At 34.9% G+C, this 21,332-nt stretch overlaps 1 protein-coding gene across 1 annotated transcript in view; it reads left to right on the plus strand.

Moving 5' to 3' along the window:
• Positions 1–20,954, plus strand: part of LOC126967386 (uncharacterized) — a 35,664-nt gene extending 14,710 nt beyond the window's left edge. The window contains exons 2-6 of the mRNA XM_050811830.1: positions 12,417–12,660; positions 14,736–14,873; positions 17,270–17,393; positions 18,484–18,712; positions 20,245–20,954. Coding sequence (XP_050667787.1) covers positions 12,425–12,660; positions 14,736–14,873; positions 17,270–17,393; positions 18,484–18,712; positions 20,245–20,489 — 972 coding nt within the window. The 5' untranslated portion in view covers positions 12,417–12,424 and the 3' untranslated portion in view covers positions 20,490–20,954. The remainder of the gene's footprint in view (positions 1–12,416; positions 12,661–14,735; positions 14,874–17,269; positions 17,394–18,483; positions 18,713–20,244) is intronic.
• The last annotated feature ends 378 nt before the right edge of the window (positions 20,955–21,332 follow it).

Genomic DNA, 21,332 nt, shown 5'->3' on the forward strand with positions numbered 1-21,332 from the left:
TACTTCTAAGAGACAGACATTTGACATAGCTGGACTGGCCATTTGTGACACAATTATTTAAACAAAAATAACGATATATAAAATATAATCTTAGTAAAAATGAGTAAGGCTCTAATAGACTTAATTTAATGGATATTCTGTGTCATGTTGAAACGATTATGGAGTCAAGGGCGTGCGTGACAGAATTGATATTTGGAACTTATTGGTTCTTGTCACGATTATTGCGAAAAACTAGTTTAACAAAGAGATTGTATTTTGCAGAGTAGTACCTACCTAATATAACACACATGGTAGCACGAGGAAACAGGTACAAATCTTATAAAAGGCATTTTTTTATGAAAATAAGGGACAAGACGAGCAGGACGTTCAGCTGATGGCAATTGATGCGCCCTGCCCATTACAATGCAGTACCGCTCAGGATTCTTGAAAAACCCCAAAAATTTTTAGCGGCTCTACAACTGCGCTCGTCACCTTGAGACATAAGATGTTAAGTCTCATTTGCCCAGTAATTTCACTAGCTACGGCGTCCTTCAGACCGAAACACAGTAATGCTTACACATTACTGCTTCATGGCAGAAATTGGCACCGTTGTGGTACCCATAATCTAGCCGACATCCTGTGCAAAGGAGCATCTTGGTGGTCCAATTTATTTTCTCAAAATCGATTCCTTTAGAATTATTTTTGATACCATTTCTAGTACTACTATCGCTTCGGAAACAAATGGCGCTCTGGGAGAAACGCAGTATATTGAATTTGGTTCGGAGATTGGACTTGTTACTCTGAAAAGAGAGTGGCAGATTAAACATGTAACAAAAGAAGTAATTTCATTTCGCAAAAGCATTTGCCGAAACACAATAATGTTTACACATTACTGTCTAATAGTAAATCTAGTCTCCCACTAGTAAAATCACCATCAAGTGATTGAGGTTACGGACAAGTAAAAAGGACTCCGCGCCATGATATTAGCAAGTGAAGCACCGTTATGTTAGTGTGTGTGCGGCCAGGGGGGATACTAGTTACACAATTTTTTCTCCCTTAAATAATCATATATGGCCACAAATACTTATATAGTATCGATTTTACACTTTTTCACAACGCGCGACGGCATTTTTAAAATATTTTATTGTTAAATATCGGCCTGTAGTAGTGTAAGTGTGTGCGTGGGGCTATGTATTTACAGGTTAATCGGCTTGTTTTGGTGCTACACTGTTATGTAAGGTGACACGGAGTCCTTATTTTTTTACTAGTCTGTGATTGAGGTGTAAGAAGTCTATCAACATTAATTCGTCTTTAAATTTGTGAAGTCTGATATTTTCTTTTCAATAACTGCGACACCTGCGATATTTTTAGTGACGATTCAAAATCGCTTAGTTAAAGTCTAACTGAATTCAAATTAAAATATTTTTTTTTTCAAAATAGAATATAATATTTATTGAAAGTCAAAAACTACCACCCACTCGATCTGGGTTTCAATTTAAAAAAAAATAAAGATATATCCGTGTTTTAATGAGAAACAGCTACAACAACATTATAACACAAAGGTAAATTTCGCCACTATATATACAAAACTATAATAGATCAGATGGGACATCGGGTGATCCGGAAAGCAGAAGACCCCGGTTCGAATCCAGATGTCCTATTATTATGTTTTTGTTCAAGTTTTGCACATTCTAAAAAATCCAAGCAAGGCTCGGTTGTCCAGATATTATTTTTAATCACGTATGCTGCAAAACTAAGTCTATTAGCCAATACTTCAATATGAGGGTAATTCTAATTTACAATCCAGAGAATAAAGTTTATTTAACTTTGACTTTAACGTTTTCCTCAACTCAATTATCCGTTTACACTGTTTCTCAAACTAACTTTATGTATATTTCGAAAAGCTCTCAAACAAATTGGACAGAACTGATGGAATGGATTACTTGGAGCTACTTGATTGATCATCACTCGAACAGAATGCTCGTCGGCTTTCTTCTATTTCAAATACTTGTTAAAATGGATGACAAAATTGAAACTTGCATTCGAATCAAACTACACACACTGATATTTTAGGGTTGCGTACCTCTAAGCGCAAAAAAAAGAATGCTGGGAGAATTTCTTGCACTGCTCCTTCTCTCTCAGAGCGCCATTTGTTTCCGAAGCGGTAGTAGTGTCTAGTATATTAGAAATGACATCAAAAAGAATTCTAAAGGAATCAATTATGAGAAATTACTGCCTTTTTATACCTTTTAGGAGGTTTCTGAAGTTTTCGTTTTTTAAGATAATCTAATGTACAACATAGGAGATAAATAAGTTAATGAACGTTATTTTTTTTCAGTTAAACGCTTCCTATAATATCTTAATTATCAATCTGTGATTGATAATTCAATCTTACATTCAAAATTATTTCAATAATAAATAATGCTAATCTGTTATTTGTTATCAATTTATCATTCATATTTGGATGATGTCTGTCACGAGAATCATACCAAATAACAAAAACTAATGTTCACTAAATGCCTTTACTTACAATTTGACCATTTTGTTTCAATTTACATAAAATAACTCATAGTTACTATTGATATTATTTTTATTAAGATTAATTAATAGCTAAAAAATTTAAGGCTATGATTATATTTATCAATCTGAGACAGACAGTCCCAAGGGTTATTTATATTCAGATATTCTGATACTTTATAGTACACTTTTGTATACAACTTTTTCTTCAGTCCTGATCTATATTCGTTTAAAGCTAAGTTCTATATGTCGGGTCAATGATTTCACATTAGCGGCTTAAGCGCCTAAATATTATTGACAGCAATGTTACATAGCATTGATTTAAACTTACTTTTTATTGAAGTAGGCTTTACTTTGCGGAAATCCATAATTATTCAAATGATTTGAGTTGAGTTGGGATGCCTTGTGTAGAGGCGAAACACGTGTCGAATTGTTTATAGACATACAGAATTAACACTAAAGAAAACTCAAATCATTTGAATTAAACGTACTTGTTCAATAACTACGTTATATTCTATTCTATTATCGTTGCTAAGCAATACGGAACTCGGTACGTGAGTCGTCGTTTTATATTTGATAAAAACATGACTTAGATCTTGTCCGCAATATGACCAATCATGGGAACAAAACGCTACGTTTTACAAGGTGCTGGTTTTCTGCGTACTTTATGAATACAATACAATACAACACGGTTACTGGCTTTACTCTATCATGATTTGATTGTGAATAACTCTAGCATTTAGTTCGCTTGTGAGAGTAATTCAGCTTGAATGTCATGTCCTGACATATCATGGCGTTGCCTTTATTGATATGTGGTAAATGGGCGTGACAAGGCGCTGGAATCAAACTATATCACTACATATTATTATAAAACAGAGACCGCCATGGGTGAAGCCGTTGTTTGTAAAGAAAATTAGGTAACCTACCTACGGACTTAAACATTAGGTATTCGAAAATAATTATACATACCAATCTTGCTGCGCAGCTTTTTAACACTCCTTGAGTTTCACAATAAATACACAGAAAACACCACATCACGTCATGTTGATTATGTTTTAGGTAGTTAGGTACCTAAGTAGATACCAAGTTATTTCATCACTAGTACATTCAAAACAGCCCAGGTACATCACACATGATACAGTTATAAGGAGGTACGTTGGTTTTGCAGCAACACCATTAAGGGAAGGGTTCAATGTTCCTTCCTTCCCTTTCAATACATAATTCGGCCCGGCGAACTACTATTCCGGTACCGACGGTGGTACAATTCGGGAGCTGCGACCAGATTGGTATTTTTCACCGCACCAACACACAATATCATGTCGTAATATTCATTGTTCCCATAATCTGCCATGATTATCATACGAAAATACTGCAATCCAAAAGTCCAACGCGACGATCTAACAAACATGAATGTCGGAACATAACTAAAGTATAAAAAATATTAAATAAAATGTCCATTGAATTTGGTATTATGATTAAGGGGTATGCACACTCGCCGAAATAACACGTGGCTTGTATTTTTTATGGAAAGGGAAGACAAACGAACGTACGGGTCACCTGGTGTTAAGTGATCACCGCCGCTCACATTCTCTTGCAACACCAGAGGAATCACAGGAGCGTTGCCGGACTTTAATTAAGGTGTATCTTTTTAATTATATAAGATTATTTACATATGACAATATAGAATAATCATACATACAAATAGTAAATATCATTATGAACGCTGTCGGCAGGTAAGGTGCCCATGAAGCTGGCAATGTTACCTCTTTGTATGGCCAAACTTATCCTTTGACAGAGGTACCTACGTACCAGATCTAGATCTAGATCGAAGTCACCTGTCAAATTGATAAGACGCCTGGATAACTCTTTTATAAGTTTTTCTGCCTTCTTTTATGAGTATCTATGCATCTATGTATGTAACAGAAGCGATATACGTGATTTTCACCGACTTCAAGGCGTTATATAGTTATTTATTAACAAAAGTTTTATATCAATCTTTTTATAAGTACATGATACTGCAATACAGTTTCAGATATAATGTAGCTACTTGTAAGGCCAAAGCTATGTAGATTTTGTCTTGTCGTCGGTCCTTGATACGTGCAGAAATTCACACGTTTACCAAGCCCAAAATTGGAAACGATTATGATATGTACTGCCGCGTTCATTCAACTCATGTTAGAGTTATAAATTGCAAGGTAATTTGTGAGTACTGACACATCTCACGGGATGGTTGCTTGAGACCTGGAAATATATTATATTTTCATTATTATTCACACGATATGCTACAAGTTAGGATATCATCCTCACCATCTGGATGTGTGGCGGTCCTCCACAGTGCGGTTTTCAAGGAGCTGTCTTCCACGTACTACAAAGCTGTGGAATGAGCTTCCTTGTGCGGTGTTTCCGGGACGATACGACATGGGTACCTTCAAAAAAAGCGCGTACACCTTCCTTAAAGGCCGGCAACGCTCCTGTTATTCCTCTGGTGTTGAGGGAGATTGTGGGCGGCGGTGATCACTTAACAACAGGTGACCCGTACGCTCGTTTGTCCTCCTATTCCATAAAAAAAAAAATTATAACACTAGAAATAAGGGATTGCTTGTAACTAATTCTAGTAGGCTCATAAGATACTACATAATAGCTTTAAGGGTAAATGTATGTATTACACATTTATAATAAAGCCCCAGCCACTATTCAGGTATTATCGATAAATAAAATTAAAATGTTTTACTATAAAAAGCTCCGTCGTAAATCCTACTACTCCTATTTTATAGCAATAGTAGTGTCAGTACGATATTGTATATTTAATTGAAAATAGCGCAAAAAAATAAAAATTCTGGGAGAGTTTCAAGCGCCGCATCTTCTCCCTCAGAGCGCCATTTGTTTCCGAAGAGGTAGTAGTATCTAGTATATTCGAAATGATATCCAAAAGAATTCTAAAGGAATCAATATTGAGAACCTATTATGCCTTTTAAGTAGGTAGCAATGGCAAATTCTGTGAAGGCAAAACAGCTCAGCTAATTTAAATCATATATAAAAAATTCAGCAGCGGTTTTTACAGCAATAAAAATCCTTCGTTGCAATGAGCATTTTCTTTGGTGGGTAATGAATGAGACTGAACCATTGTGCTCAGCTGTGATACACTCCTTGTTATTGGTACTAGGGGAGCATAATTGCAGAAGATATAGTTATCTGGACTACCGGTCTTTGCCTTACTTTCTGGAATAACTGCTGCATTCGTCGTGAACTTCATTATTATCAATTAATGAACAATAATATTTCAGCGGTGATAGTAATTTCTTTCATAATAACGATGAAAATCACGTGTCCTCCTGACGACATGTACCAAGACAAGTCTAAAACTCATATTTCAGGGGAAAGACGCCACAGTGCTAAGTTGTATACTTGTGGAACATAACAAACTATTTATATCATAACAAATCTTATAACAATATCTACAATACTACGACTACATAAAATTAAAACTATCATTACGTGGAAGCGTACCAAGAATACTGGCAGCATTACCGCGTTGGATAGCAAGGCTGATCCGTAGACCGAAATAGCTGCCAGCGCTTGGGTTTCCAGTAGCCTTATTGAGGCGCGAAGATAGTATTTTGAACATTCTCCGCGCCTCTGGGCCCCACGGGCCATGTGTCTCGACACCAAACGGCACAAAGATGTATGACTCACTGAGACCAACATATTTGCGACGCTTGCTGTCTTCGGCAGTTGAAGCAGCAGCCCCAGCACCAACTGACGTAACTTGGACATGAGAAGGAGCCAGAGTGTCCACGCAAGTAGCGTCCCAGCGCCTTTCCAGGTGCCCAAGGCACCAGCGTCATTCCATCAGGACGCTTGCCATCGCGGCGGGTAATACCATTTGGCTCTAAAACAGCTGGTATTTATATCGACGAGCACGAGGCACACGAATCTACTATATGAACCGCTACACTATATACACTATTCCAAAAACACTTTCATATCACGGGCAATACATACTTATAACACAATCTTCACTCCCGTAGACCTTTTCATCATAAATAAATCTAAATTCAAATCAGAACTCATAGCTACTTTCAATGTTGCATCTAAGTAACTGATACACTAACATATATTAATGTGTTTATTTAATTTATCACATCCCATACATATAGTATTAAAGATATTTATGTAGTACCTATTATGTATATATTTAGTTATAATATTTTGTAACCAAACGACCTACATAATCTTAATATCTATCTATCTAATCCATCTAGCAATTTAAGTTAAAGTTTGATTACTTATTAGCCTAACTTAAAGCTAGATTGTAATGTAAGTGAGGCAACATTATAATAACAATATTACGTCGTTTTATAACCCCTATAAAAATATATATTATAAAATAAATAATAATTGAAGTAGGATTTACTTTGCGGAAATCCATAATCATCCAAATGTTTTAAGTTTTCTTAAGTGTTAATTCCGCCAATATTTGTCTTTAAACAATTCGACACGTGTTTCGCCCTTGCACGAGGCATCCTCAGAACATGTTGATTCGCCAAAATTTGGCGAGTCAACGGTCGAATTGTATTGGCGGAATTAACACTTAAGAAAACTTAAAACATTTGGATATAAAATTAAACCCAAACTTGTATCCAAATTTCGACTATATGATGTGACTATGCACTGATATATATAACTATGTTTTTACTATACTATTATTACTGTATATAACTATGTTGTTACTATCAGGATAAAGAGCAAAAAGGACTACGGAATGTCGAATTATTTATTAAATTTTGTCTTGATGAAGTTGTCACTTCTGTGTGTGGTTATTTGTAATGGAACGAATTTGGAATTTTGAACTTTCAAATTAAAAACAGATCAAGTCGTTTATAATCAATGGTAGTTAGCATTTTGTATGTATGTTCATGTACCTAGATCGTCCTTTTTTAGATCTGTTGAAATTTTTTTGATTTCTCAAATAAGTACTTCAAACGCTTCATAGATTGTATAGCTGACCTAGGACAAATCTCAATAGCTGACCTTAGCTGTGTTACTTTTGCTTGACATCCTAAATGCGATGATAAAAGCGTAAATTCAAGACTGAATCCACAAAACAAACACTTCTAAAGAAAATTAAGTGTGTTTCGAAACCATACTCATTTTACTTACAGATGACGTGAGATGAAAGAAAGTTCTCAACGGTACAGTCATGTGAAAAATATATTACTTATAAAATTCTGTACTTAAAATACTTCGCACACTATTTTCCTGCATTAAAGGCATCTAAAAATAATAGGCACAAAATTTTTCAACCTTAAAGGCAACGTATCTCTTAGTATGGATTGATCTGAATGTGTGGCGGTCCTCCACAGTGCGGTTTTCTATTCTTCCACGTACGACAAAGCTGTAGAATGAGCTACCTTGTGCGGTATTACCGGGACGAAAGGACATTGGTACATTCAAAAAAAAGCGTACACCTACCTTAAAGGCTGGCAACGCTCCTGTGATTCCTCTGTTGTTGTAAGAGAATGTGGGCGGTGGTGATCACTTAACACCAGGTGACCCGTACGCTCATTTGTCCTCCGTTTCCATAAAAAAAAAATTTAAAGAGCCAACGCTCTTGTTAGTTGAAAATATAATGAATTAACAGGAATATGGAAAGAAAATAAAATAATAACTTTTAATATTAAGTTATTTTGATTTAACTCACAAGTCTAAACTCTGATTTAACCCCGATTACTCTGCCGGCAAGCGTCCCTGCCCCCACCGCACCGCATCTTCCCACTTGTGTATACTATTAAGGCGAAGAGTAAGCAGAAAACACGCAAACATGGTGTTTTTAGACAAGTTTTGTGGTGAAAGTATAGCATTTCGAGCTATGAACACTACTTAATCCTGTTACACATATCCTTAAGTCTTATTTGTAGGTTGCTAATGCTTGCTGTTGGTTATAGTTAACACTGCCGGGCCTTTTTGAACTACCACTTTTCTTTGAAGTTAAACAAGTTTTTTGGCAAGGCGTGACGCATTTTTTTGGTACTTATCTCAGAAAAGTTATTCTTATAGCTTGTACTTTTTTGTGTAGGTTCATTTATTCAGATTAGTAGTGAATAACGAGGATTGTAAGCATATAAACTGTTTTCCACGCAAGAATTTTGAAAATATTGGCTTTGTTACATTGATGGCGGGCCGGCAGCCGTGAACTCATATCGCTAAAGGTCGCTGGATTTAGTGTCGCCTTAATTGCGACGATGTTCTACTTATATATTTTTAACTAACTTTAGCTATAGTGTTGACATAAGTATGTTTATGGTGTATCTAATTCAATTATAACAAAGAAAAATATACAAAAATTGAAACTGTGTCAACAAAGCATTGAAAGAAGCATGTTAAAGATCAAAAGGAAAGACAAGGTACGACTAACACAAATCAAGAAGAAAACGAAATTAGAAAGGATAGACAACACTATAAAAAGATTAAAATGGCGATGGGCAGGACACACCTTGAGAAGCAATATTGATAAATGGACAAAAAATATTATAGACTGGTATCCAAGATAAGGGAAAAGAAATCAAGGAAGACAACCCATTAGATGGAAAGATGATTTTAAAAAAGTGGCTGGACCAACGTGGAGACGATCTGCTCTGGACAGATCACAATGGAAATTTCTGGAGGAGGCCTATGTCGGAAGACAAGCGAACGATGTAGAAGATTAAGAATATCACTTATATTAGATTATTACTGAGAAAAGAATATTACTTAGATTATTATTACTTAGCTTAGAATATTACTTAGTTTACAATATTATTTAGATTAGATTAGACTATATATATTGTATGAATTTTACATTGTTTGCAATAAAGGCTTATTCATTCATTCATTCATAATTCAATTATAAAATAGCACATCAAAACAGTATTTTGGTGTTTTGAACAGAACTGTACTAAACAAAATATATTCCTTAACACATTCAAAGCTTATTGCTTTGAGGATGATATATATTCTCCAAGCTCATATTGTTGTCAAACGAATTACCTGAACACTTTCACAGCGAGTGAACAAGGAATGATTACTTTTTTGAATATGTTTATCCGAGTAAAAGTAATCCATTGTATGGTAGAAAATTTGGGTTGTATGAGTTTTATTCAGACTCACTCTTAGAAATGAAATGAAATTTTAATTGCAAGAAAAATTGTACTTAAGATGTTAGCATAATATTATTAATCTATACTAATATTATAAAGCTGCAGTGTTTGTTTGTTTGTTTGTTTGTTTGTTTGTTTGAACGCGCTAATCTCTGGTACTACTGGTCCGATTTGAATGATTCTTTCAGTATTGGGTAGTCCATTTATCGATGTTTTTATTTTTATGTTTTTTTTTTTCAAAATTAGGGATCCGTAATAAAATTGCTATTTTGTAACACAAGGTGTAAAATCGAAAACCTATTTTTGCGTGCGCTGCAAAAACTATTGACAATAGAACAAAATGATGTACAGGCTATAATATAGGCAATATTTTATTACTTATAAAACTATCGCGTGAATTATACTTTATATGGCAAAACAACGTTTGCCGGGTCAGCTAGTAATGCAATATATTTCGTCAATTCGCATGCAAAATAATGTTATAGAGTTGTCTAAGTACCAACTGAAAGATGTCGGACCGCACAATATAGCAATAATATTAAAAAAATTAAAAAAATATTATAATATTAGATGTAAATATTTAAGTACCTATGTATAATGTCAAGAAACTTCATGTTACAAGAGTATATAATTCACATAAAGGTGGTTTTTTGAGAAGGCCACGTCGGAAACTACGAGACTTAGAGAAAAGTCGTGAATGGAGTCAGCCCTCGAAAGAGAAATCAATAACTGCATATTTAGTTTTTTTTTTTTTAATTTCTTGAACTCTTGACGGAAATCGACCCAAATGATTTTTATACTGCCCCAGAAAATGTACAAAACAAATGTGTTACGAAATTTAAAAGAACTGTTAAAAAACGTTGGTGTGGGAAAGGTTATTATAACATAAATGACTTTTTTAATGATTCCACAGACTAGGAATGAAGCGGACACCCTCAGGCTCTTTAATTATAAATCTTTAATTATAATTTTGTAATGTACGATATTACATTGTTATACATATTGTATAAAAAAAGCCCTCTCAGTTTCTTGCGCCCGTTCATCTCAGGTCTGGGGCAGTCTATTTTGAATAGTTGGTAGTTTTTGACGTTCAATAAGTGATATTGAAAATAACCCATTTATAGATCCGTTAGCAAATACATAGTTAATCATCATAATAATAATTATCCTTTATATTAGTAAATACATATAAATGTGCTTTAATTTTTTGTATATTAATAAGATTTTATTTTATCAATATTGCCTAGAGTGTTTGATGAAAGCTTTTATTTATCGGATTTTATATATATATATAGGTTTATAAGCTAGACGATATGTATTGGTTTTTAAACCAGATGATATACTTAATTTACTGAAGAAATAAATATGAATGTAAAACAAATTGCAAGTTTCTTCATGTCCACAATTGAATAAAACACATATTTGAAACTTATAAACAAGTAAATATATTTTGAAGAAGCTTAAAATTACTGATTACGGATAACCAGGACATTGCTATAAAAACAAATACTTCACGCATATTACTGACAAACTAGTGATGAAGACATTGTCCCGGCGAGTGACACTTATGAAAATGTATCTTCAAGTTCTTATAATAATTGAAAGAAATTGGTACATTAGGACCGTGTAGAGTTTTAAATTGGGCAAGTAGTTTATAAAAACAATTTTCTTTATACAAAAAAAAAAAACAATATTTTCAAATGCCTGTCTGTACCTTCCAAAGCGCAGATTTTCGCAGGGAAGTGTAGGGATTTAAAATGTTGGCCGTGACATCCTGAATGACCTGTAGTAAGTTTCATTTTAACGAAATATGAAGCACGCAAGTATATGAAAAAAACTCTAAAATTAATTAAAATTTTCTCTTAAATTAATGCATATCTCAGAAAAGTTACACCAAGGTAATAGTTTCAGCAGTCTACCAAAAAAAAACTTTTCGATTCCTTGATCTTCAAATTGAACTAACCCTAAGTCCACGATTTAGTGATATGGAACTAGTGTGCGCCACCGTAGTGGTGTAATATAACCCTTAGAAGTAAAAATGCTGTCAATGTTTTTAAGGCCAGAATTCACCGATATCATGTAAAAATAGATCATTAAATAATAATAATAAAATTATTATAAAGAGGATACATTTCAAAATTCGTTTTCTCTTAAGTACCTTTGATGGTACATTTACATATATTTTATGAAAATCTGCTACTTTTATTATTATTACAACCAGATACTACAATTTTATTTAAATGGTCCTATAGATGAATTACACTAATAACGCATAATAAATACGAGATAGGACAATAACATAGTACTCTGGGACAACTCGGGGACTCAGTGCTTTATGAACGGCTAAATCAATTGTGTGTCTTCTACCGCATTTATCACGGGGAGTGTTCCGAAGAGCTGTTTCACCTGATTCCTACCGCCGAATTCCACCTACGCACGACACGCCACGAATTAAGATATCATCCCCACCATCTGGATGTGTGGCGTTCCTCCACAGAGCGGTTTTTGAAGAATTTTCTTCCACGCCTTACAAAGCTTTGTTATGAGTTTCCTTGTGCACACCGCACATCCGGGACAATACGACATGGGCACCATCGAAAAAAGCACGTACAACTTCCTTAAAGGCCGGCAACAATCCTGTTATTCCTCTGGTGCTGCGAGAGAATGTGGGCGGCGGTGATCACTTAACATCAGGTGACCCGTACGCTTGTTTGTCCTCCTTCACACAAATTGTCCATAGTTTCATTTGAATAAGATTTTGACGTGCAAAATTTCTAATTGCAGTTTTAAGGATGTCTCCGGCAGCATCGTTTGGTGAGCGATGGGCCCGTGACAACCTGATAAGGAAAACGTCACCTGATGAGCTGAGTGTCCTCAATTTGTTTCCATTGACTTGTGATGGAGATGAAGAGGAAGCAGCTACAAGAGCTCGGAAGTACTACAATGCAAGAGGACCTGGTGGACTAACAGAGCTATGGCACAAACGGCATCCAGATGATGAAGATATACTATCAAGCTGTCAAGATGTGTAAGTTTTACATTCTTACTAAGGCTGGAAACCGAGCCAATGGCCTTGAGTAATCGATCGGAGCTACGTTACCTCTCTCGAACAAGAAGGCCATAGTTTCAATTGAGAATTAGAAGCATATTTAATTCATTACCAACATAATACAATTTTCCGTACAAAAGTATGTCATGTATAGTATAGGTTTACAATTAATAAATTTTCGTACAATTTTTATGTAGATTGATTGATTAGCGAGGCTCCAACTGTAAAAATTAGGGTATTTTGGTGATTTTTTTCGCACTGCTTTTTAAAATACAATTGTAAAAAAAAATGAATTTACTTCTCATATTCTGTAGATATATATAAATATTTTATATATATAAATATTTTTTGTAAGAATATCAGCGTTATATAAACGGTCGAGAAATGGTTACAGCTATGCGCTATTTTGGCGATTTCTTGGGATAGGGATACCTTAAGATACCTTAAAGGCATAACATTTATTCAGTAATTCGCTCTCCACCGGATCGCACTATAGTATCGCGCACTCGGTTGGTCATTGTCATTCGTTGTTACTATTAAAAGTTTTTATGGTTCACTATTTTGGCGATAATGGCTTACACATAAAAGATATATATATGCTGTCACGGGCTTTTTTGTAGGACTATTTAAGATAAATATTTCCATTACAGATTATATATGTGTAAATCCGACGAATTTCTGTTACAATATTGTATTTTTTTTTTATTAATTTATATAGCGATACAACGTTTGTCGGGACAGATCTTACAAAAGTATTCGTTTGTGACTCAATTACAACCAAAGCAAAATATTAAAAGAAATACATTGAGCTTAAAATACCACATGTTTTCATTACAGACCTGGGTCGATAATTTTTGAAACCAAAAAAAATAATAGTAAGATGAAACCCATTGAAAAAGGAAGAGAATATAAAATATAATAATAAATATTTTGATGGTGTTAAAAAAATTACATTACTATGGTAAATGTTCGGAAAATTTATTAATTAATATTTATCCTTTCTTTTTTGTTATATTCTCATCCTTTTCCAAAGCGTTTCATCTAGGCTATTAGAGCTGAAGGTTTACAAAACTGTTGTATGTAATGATTCTTTAAATATCAAGACTAACCTAAATTAAACGAGCTGTCTAAATCTTATTTCTGCTAAGAACAAGAGCTTCATGAACATCTCCTGAGTATGCAAAAATGTAATAAACAGTTACGAGAATACGCCTACTTCAATAAATTATTTTACGCCGGGGAAGAAGTTGATTTTTGTCCCGTCAGTCAAATATATCAGTCAATGTTGCAGTACGAGTATAATCATGTCAAATAGCTTGTTAATATTTTAGACATAATATTAAGTATTTAGGGCACTTGGCTCTTCGGACAGATGGCTGTTGGGGCAGTAAGTTCCTCGAATGGTGACACGTACCGGAAGGCGTAGTGTTGGTAGGCCCCCCACAAGAGGGACCGACGATCTGGTCAAGATCGCCGGAGTAGGATGGTTGAGGGCAGCGCAGGACCGATCGTCATGGCGATATTTGGGCGAGGCCTTTGTCCAGCAGTGGATGCCTTCCGGCTGGAATGATGATGATCATGATTAAGTATTTCGAAGACGAATGTTCTTCGTAATAAACAGAGATTAATTGGTACCTTTTAAGAGACTCTAACGAAATTTTATCTTATTTTTAAATGTTCAGACATTTTATTACTAATAATTACAGGAAGGTAAACAAATAGGGCGCTTTTTCGAAAGTAATGTTTTGTTATTGCCTAAAACATTGCAGTAAGTGGTTTTTATCAAACCTTAAAAAAAATTATTAATTAAAGGGGTTAAAGAATTTTTGGCGTGAATAAAGAGTTTCATCTTATATACCACTCCAGTCCTAATCTCAAAGTGCAAAATTTTAATTTTAAAACTAATAATTCAAAGAGTATCCAAATCTATATTTGTACCAAAAATTTTATCTTAGTATCATAATATAAAGTTAATATCTCGTCGATTCAGTTTCAAATATAAAGATAAGATAAGATACATACGATTTAATTCATAAACAATGGTGAAATTCCAGATTTATAGTACCACTTCGCGCTCGGAGTGCCGGTGGCCGAAGATTGACGTTTGTGAAACTACCCGCAACCACAGCTTTATGTAGACCACTTGCTGCACGAGCTTTATTGGCACGGTGGCTCATGGTTTTGGATATAAGGTAATAAAGTTAATTCAAATTCAGATATTTTAATTCACAATAGGATATGATATCATTCATTTAATATTAATAACTACAACCTAAGTGTCTCTACTGGTCTACTCTCTATGGTTCTAGTAGTTCACACAACAAATGAAAAGCTGCATTTATGTTCATAGTCTTATTTCTAATAATAATATTATTTATAATTTTGTTTATGCTTAGGATTGCAATTTTGTTGTTGCTAATGCTGAAAGTAAACATGGTTTTTAATCCCAAGCAGTATGGTAAATTAAACCTAAATTTATTTCATCGGATTATTAATTTAGAAAGAAAGGCAATAATATATAAGTGGGTAAATCTTACTTTATCAAAAGAAAATAAACAAATGCCACACGATGGGTTTACAGACAGTCAAAAACGTGTAAAGACACTTCGTAATTAATTTTCGAAGAATTTAGGTTATTAATCAGACTATAATATGGTAAGATATCGCAGTGATATTATATAATATTCTATGAATGATAGCGCCTTTTTTCTCTTCATATTATTGAATAGCAAAGTCAGATTTGGATAGCTGCAGGGCCTCTCCTAAAATCATGATGAACTACCAGCTAATAGTATACCAATACAATCAGCTGGTCATCAATGACCGAAAATGTGGCTTTTACCTTGGATAATCCGCTTATTCTTGTATCCTGAAAAACAATATTCAGTCACCTTGAAGACAAATATAGTGTTTCGTGGGTCAGATCACATACAATCGTATCCGGCAATAGCCGAAAACATAGTTTATCAGAGGTCATGAGATGCGATGCCAGACTTTCAAGAGTATACTTTAAGTTTGAAAGTACTTATAATATTGACACACTTTTTACAGAAATTATCTTGCCCCAAGTTAAGCATCTATAGCCTGTGGTATGGGTTACAAGACAATGATATATTTAATACAATATACTTACTTAAACATACATAAATTAATATAAACATACATAAATACATTTAAACATCTATGACTCGGAAACAAACATCCATATTCGTCATATAAATGCTTGCACCTACCGGGATTCGAACCCGGGACCTCTAGCTTAGTAGGTAGGATCGCTAACCACTCGGCTATACAGGCCGTCGTCGCTATACTTATACGAGTATCGTATCGGTTCAGTATAAGAAAGCTGTTTGTGCTAAATATCAGCTTTGTTATAGACAGTCTTTCAAAGAAAAAATTATAGAAATAAATATTATGATTGTTACATTGTCAGTGCATTAATGAAAATTTAATATAAGTTCAAAAAAATCGTCACCTTTTTACTCTTAATAGTGATTTTCATTATTATAAAACTAGAAATAAGGGATTGCTTGTAACTAATACTAGTGGGCTTCATAAGATACATAATAGCTTTAAGGGTACATGTAAACACTTTTATAATAAAGTCCCAGCCACTGTTCAGGGATTATCTGTAAATAAATTTAAATGTCTTATTAAAAAATGCCTTTGTCGTTAATCCACAGCTGTATATCTAAGTGATCCGACAGCCTGGGACTAGATTCTGATAATTTTATAGCAATAGCAAATACAGTACAACATTGTACGTTTCATTAAAAGAGCGCAGAAAAAAGAATGCTGGAAGAGTTTCTTGCGCCGCTTCTTCTCTAGAGAGAGAAGAAGCAACGGAAACAAATGGCACTCAGAGGAGTGCCATTTGTTTCCGAAGCGCTAGTAGTATCTAGTATATTAGAAATGACATCAAAAAGAATTCGAATTATGTATTTCCAGTCATTAACATGCTGAAATTTCACATTTTGATCAGCAAATGTGAATTACAGCATTTGGTATTAACCTGAATAGAGACCATAATATTATTTACATTTTTTTTATGGAATAGGAGGACAAACGAGCGTACGGGTCACCTGGTGTTAAGTGATCACCGCCGCCCACATTCTCTTGCAACACCAGAGGAATCACAAGAGCGTTTCCGGCCTTTAAGGAAGGTGTACGCGCTTTTTTTGAAGGTACCCATGTCGTATCGTCCCGGAAACACCGCACAAGGTAGCTCATTCCACAGCTTTGTAGTACGTGGAAGAAAGCTCCTTGAAAACCGCACTGTGGCGGACCGCCACACATCCAGATGGTGGGGATGATATCCTAATTTATGGCGTGTCGTGCGAAGGTGGAATCCGGCGGCAGGAATCAGGTTGAACAGCTCTTTGGAACACTCTCCGTGATAAATGCGGTAGAAGACACACAATAAAGCGACGTCTCTACGCAACGCCAAGTGATCCAGCCGTTGAGAGAGCACTGGGTCCCCGACAATTCGAGCTGCTCTGCGTTGCATGCGGTCAAATGGATCGAGCTGATACTGGGGTGCGCCAGACCAGCCCATTTACATTAATTATTTTATTCTGTAAAATTCCAGATTACGTGAGGATCCAACTCCGGGTGAAGAAGTAGTTGTTATAGATGTGTGTGACTTACAGCCCACGCATATCAAGAATCACTTCAAAGGGTCCTACTGGAAGGACTTCATAGGGTGCATGAGAGTAAGTACATATAATGGATATTGTATCAAAGTCAAGGTCGTTTCACGTGAGATATTTACTAAAAATATATAAAAACAAAACTAGAAATAAAAGTAATAAAAGACGGAACTAATATTTAAGTAGACGATTCAAATATAAAGCGACCTTCACTCATCCGTTTATTTTTATGTTTTTTTTTATGAAAATAAGGGACATGACGAGTTGGACATTCAGCTGATGGTAATTGATACGTCCTGCCCATTACAATGCAGTGCCGCTCAGGATTCTTGAAAAACCCAAAAATTGAGCGGCACTACAATTGCGCTCGTCCCCTTGAGGCCCTTCAGACCGAAACACGATAATGTTGACAAATTACTGCATAACGGTAGAAATAGGCGCCGTTGTAGTACCCAAAATCTAGCCGACATTCTGTGCACAGGAGCCTTCCACTGGTTTAATGGAAGAAGGATATTTTATGCCAAATTTAATACAAAAAATATAGCGAGTGTGCTTGCTGAAAATTTTCAGCAACATAAATTTATGTATATATATATATATATAAATTATATATATATATATATAAAAGAGAATGTATGTTCGTATGTTCCCTAATAACTCCTTAACTATTCGACCGATCTCAATGAAATCTTTTGTAATTGATTCATTGAAGCTCAAGGCAGGTTTACATATATAGTTTGTCGTGTCACAATTTCACCTACGCAGTCACCCAAGCATTTACCATATCTCTCGAACCGTTTATTGACAGAACAATGTCTGTCGGGTCAGCTAGTTATTTAAAAATAAAGGATCTAACAAATGAAACGAATTTGTAGATTCGACTGCACTGAGTTCACTTACATGTTAGCATAGAATATTTCCTAATTTTTTTAGGGTTTATTTATTTGGGCGCGGACACTATAATTGACCATGTATCTGCTAGTAAGAGCCCCGAAAAATTGTATTCTCTTCTTGTTATATCCACCAATTTCTGACGGTTTTTAGTGCTGCCAGACACAAACACTGTCAGTCAGATAACTAGTCTTTATTCAAATATTGATTGATCCACTTTAACGAGTAAAATAAATAGTTGCAACAAATACTTTGCTTTCAGACCACGTACCCGATTCGATTCTCCGAAGTACACATAATCAATACTGGCCGACTAAAAGTGGTGTCTCTTCTCATGCTCCACATCGGACTCTACCCATGGCGCCGCAAGATAATTCACATGCATCAGAATATTCACAAGCTGAACAACATTATGGGAGCTGATTACTTTCCACCCGAAGGTCTACCATATGAATATGGAGGAAGAGCAGGTGCAATGAAGGATCTCAATGGTAAATTTAAAATTTCATACAGAAACAAGCGAAACTGGAATGGCAGTGAGCAGGGCATATAATTCGACGGGCAGATGGCCAGTGCGGCAGAAAAATCCCCGATTCGCGACCACGTACCAGAAAACGCAGTGTTGGTAGGCCCCTCACAACATTTTGGGAAGAGTAGACATGTTACAGTTACAAGAGTAGCATAAAGCTTACTTTAAATAACTACGATGATTATCTTGCCTATTATCTTATTTATTATTAACTAAAATCGACAACAGTTCACAAAAGTTAAAGATGGAACGTTGCACGAAGTTTTCATTTACCTTAAACTTAATCTTAAAGTTATTTATTCATGTAGGTCAAAATATTACACGAATGTCAAATTGTTACATTTTACCATATACTTACAATATATATGACCTAACAGCCTGATAATGCATGACCAATTTGATCTGTTCAATCTGAGGCCACACATCTCTACGCAACACCAAGAATCAAGCCTGTTGGAGATGATTGATTGTTGATGAGTCCAACCGCTCTCCGTTGTGAGCAGAAAAATAGGGAAGCTGATACCGTGGAGCACCCACAGAAATGTGAAAAGAGTACTTATGAGGCTGAATTTGCACCTTTTAGTTGCAGGCGGTGGCTTGAAGTAAAGTACTGTCTCGCCTTACTGAGTACACCAACGTTTTTAGAAGCCAATTTGCCCGTCTCTTGCGCTTTTTTTATGTAAGAAATAAAAAACGTGCAAGAGGCTTACATAACGGGGAATGGTGAGACAACCGCCAGGGGTCAACAGATACGTTGCCAGCCTTTCAGGTGGGAGTATGCTCTATTCAGGTCCCTAGGTCATACCGGTTCAGAAAAGCTACCGGTAATTGATTCCAAAAAATATCTGTGCGAGGCAAAAAATTTCACTCAGTATTTCTTGTCAACATAATGCGTGTGGAATTAGGGATTTTGAGTAACACTTTCTTTTCAAGTAAACTTTCGCAGTATTATATCTCAAACTCCTCGCGTTTGCACGCGATATGCTTAATAAGGGTATTAAGTTTTGTTTATTATTAATATATTTTTCCCAACCACCTCGCTCCTCCTTATATTCTATGAAATCAATTGACCTTATCCTTCCTTATCCACCCTCTTGTCATGAGCCGGCCATCTCACCTTCAGATTTCAAGGGTTACTAGCTAAACCGAGAGACGTTGTTCTGTTCATAATAAATAAAAGCTCCCTGTTGTTATAATGAAATTGTTTCACAGCAGAACTGTCAAATTGAGCGTCAATAAATTATCTCATAGAAAATATGTCCATACAAAATAAATAATGAAAATAAAAATAATTATGGGTTGCAAATCCAAATAAAATCTATCCTATCTCTCGAGTTGGACTAAACTGAACTCCCCCCATTAAAATCCGTTCTATGTGTAAGATTTCACTGGAAACAAACATCGGGACACTAGATTTATATCTTATATCTGTTTATTTTATTATTTGGACTATAATTTTTCAATAACTTGGCATTAATTCTATATTTATTTCAGACGAATGGACGAAGAAACTTCTACTTAACTCGAAGTGGCTCCAAAAAGAAGAAAGGAAGTTCTACCAAACAGAATTAAAGTCAGATAGTCGCAGAAGACATAGAAACTCTCTGAAGAATTTGCTGAGTAACAGTTCCTATGACATTTCAAGGAGTCAGTCATGTCGGTCTCTTGACACCAACATTGACGAAAGTGCCTATGGCGCTTATAGGTTACTGAAGTTGGATAATACTTTTCACGTATAAAATTGATTTTATGGTAGGAAATTTTAATTTTTAAAACAAAACAAACACTTGCATTGTATTATAGTATTGACATTCGATATAATTAATTGTTTAAAAGCTTAATGATGATATATGGTCAGATATATGTTCTAAGTAAAATGTTTGATTAAAAATTTACTTATGGGCCTACCTAAAAGTGGCCTGTTTGCGAGTAACTTATGACGTGTATTTTCAGAGGCTGTGGTTATTAGTTAGTTACCATAGCACAATCCTCGCCCACTTCGGATTTCTAGTTTTTATTTAAATTTTGAATACTGTTTAGAATCACAACTTAAGCACTTAAGGCCAAAACATGAAATTTTTCTTCCAAAGCGAATTTGTTAAGAGTTTGTGACATAAGGGACAGTATTATTTGATCTTCTCAAATCTAATTGATCTATTGTAAATCTGTACTTTTTAAAAATAAATACTCTTTTTTATGTTTTATCTTGATATTAGTTATTTCGTCAACGTTAGTTGAGAAAGTTACGGCTAAATTATAAATAATTACATTCAAGATAACATGATGAGTATGTTCAAGCATACTCAAATAATATTCAGTATTCAAACATAATATTTTAACGTCTTTTTATGTATCACAAATATTAATTGCACTTCGAGCTCGTTTAAAAGCCAAATGGGCAATGACAAAACTATCCGCACTAGACTCGCTTCTAAATCGTTTCTAGGTCTACTCGTTTCTCGCTCATCGCCGGCGTTGGATCAAGAGCCTTAAAACAGAATGTTATATAACGTGAGTTCTATAGACAAAAACAAAAAAAAATACTCATGAAATCTAATGGAGCCAGCTTTAATTAAATATCC

This window comes from Leptidea sinapis, chromosome 13 (assembly GCF_905404315.1).
Source record: "Leptidea sinapis chromosome 13, ilLepSina1.1, whole genome shotgun sequence".
NCBI classification, from domain to species: Eukaryota; Metazoa; Arthropoda; class Insecta; order Lepidoptera; family Pieridae; genus Leptidea; species Leptidea sinapis.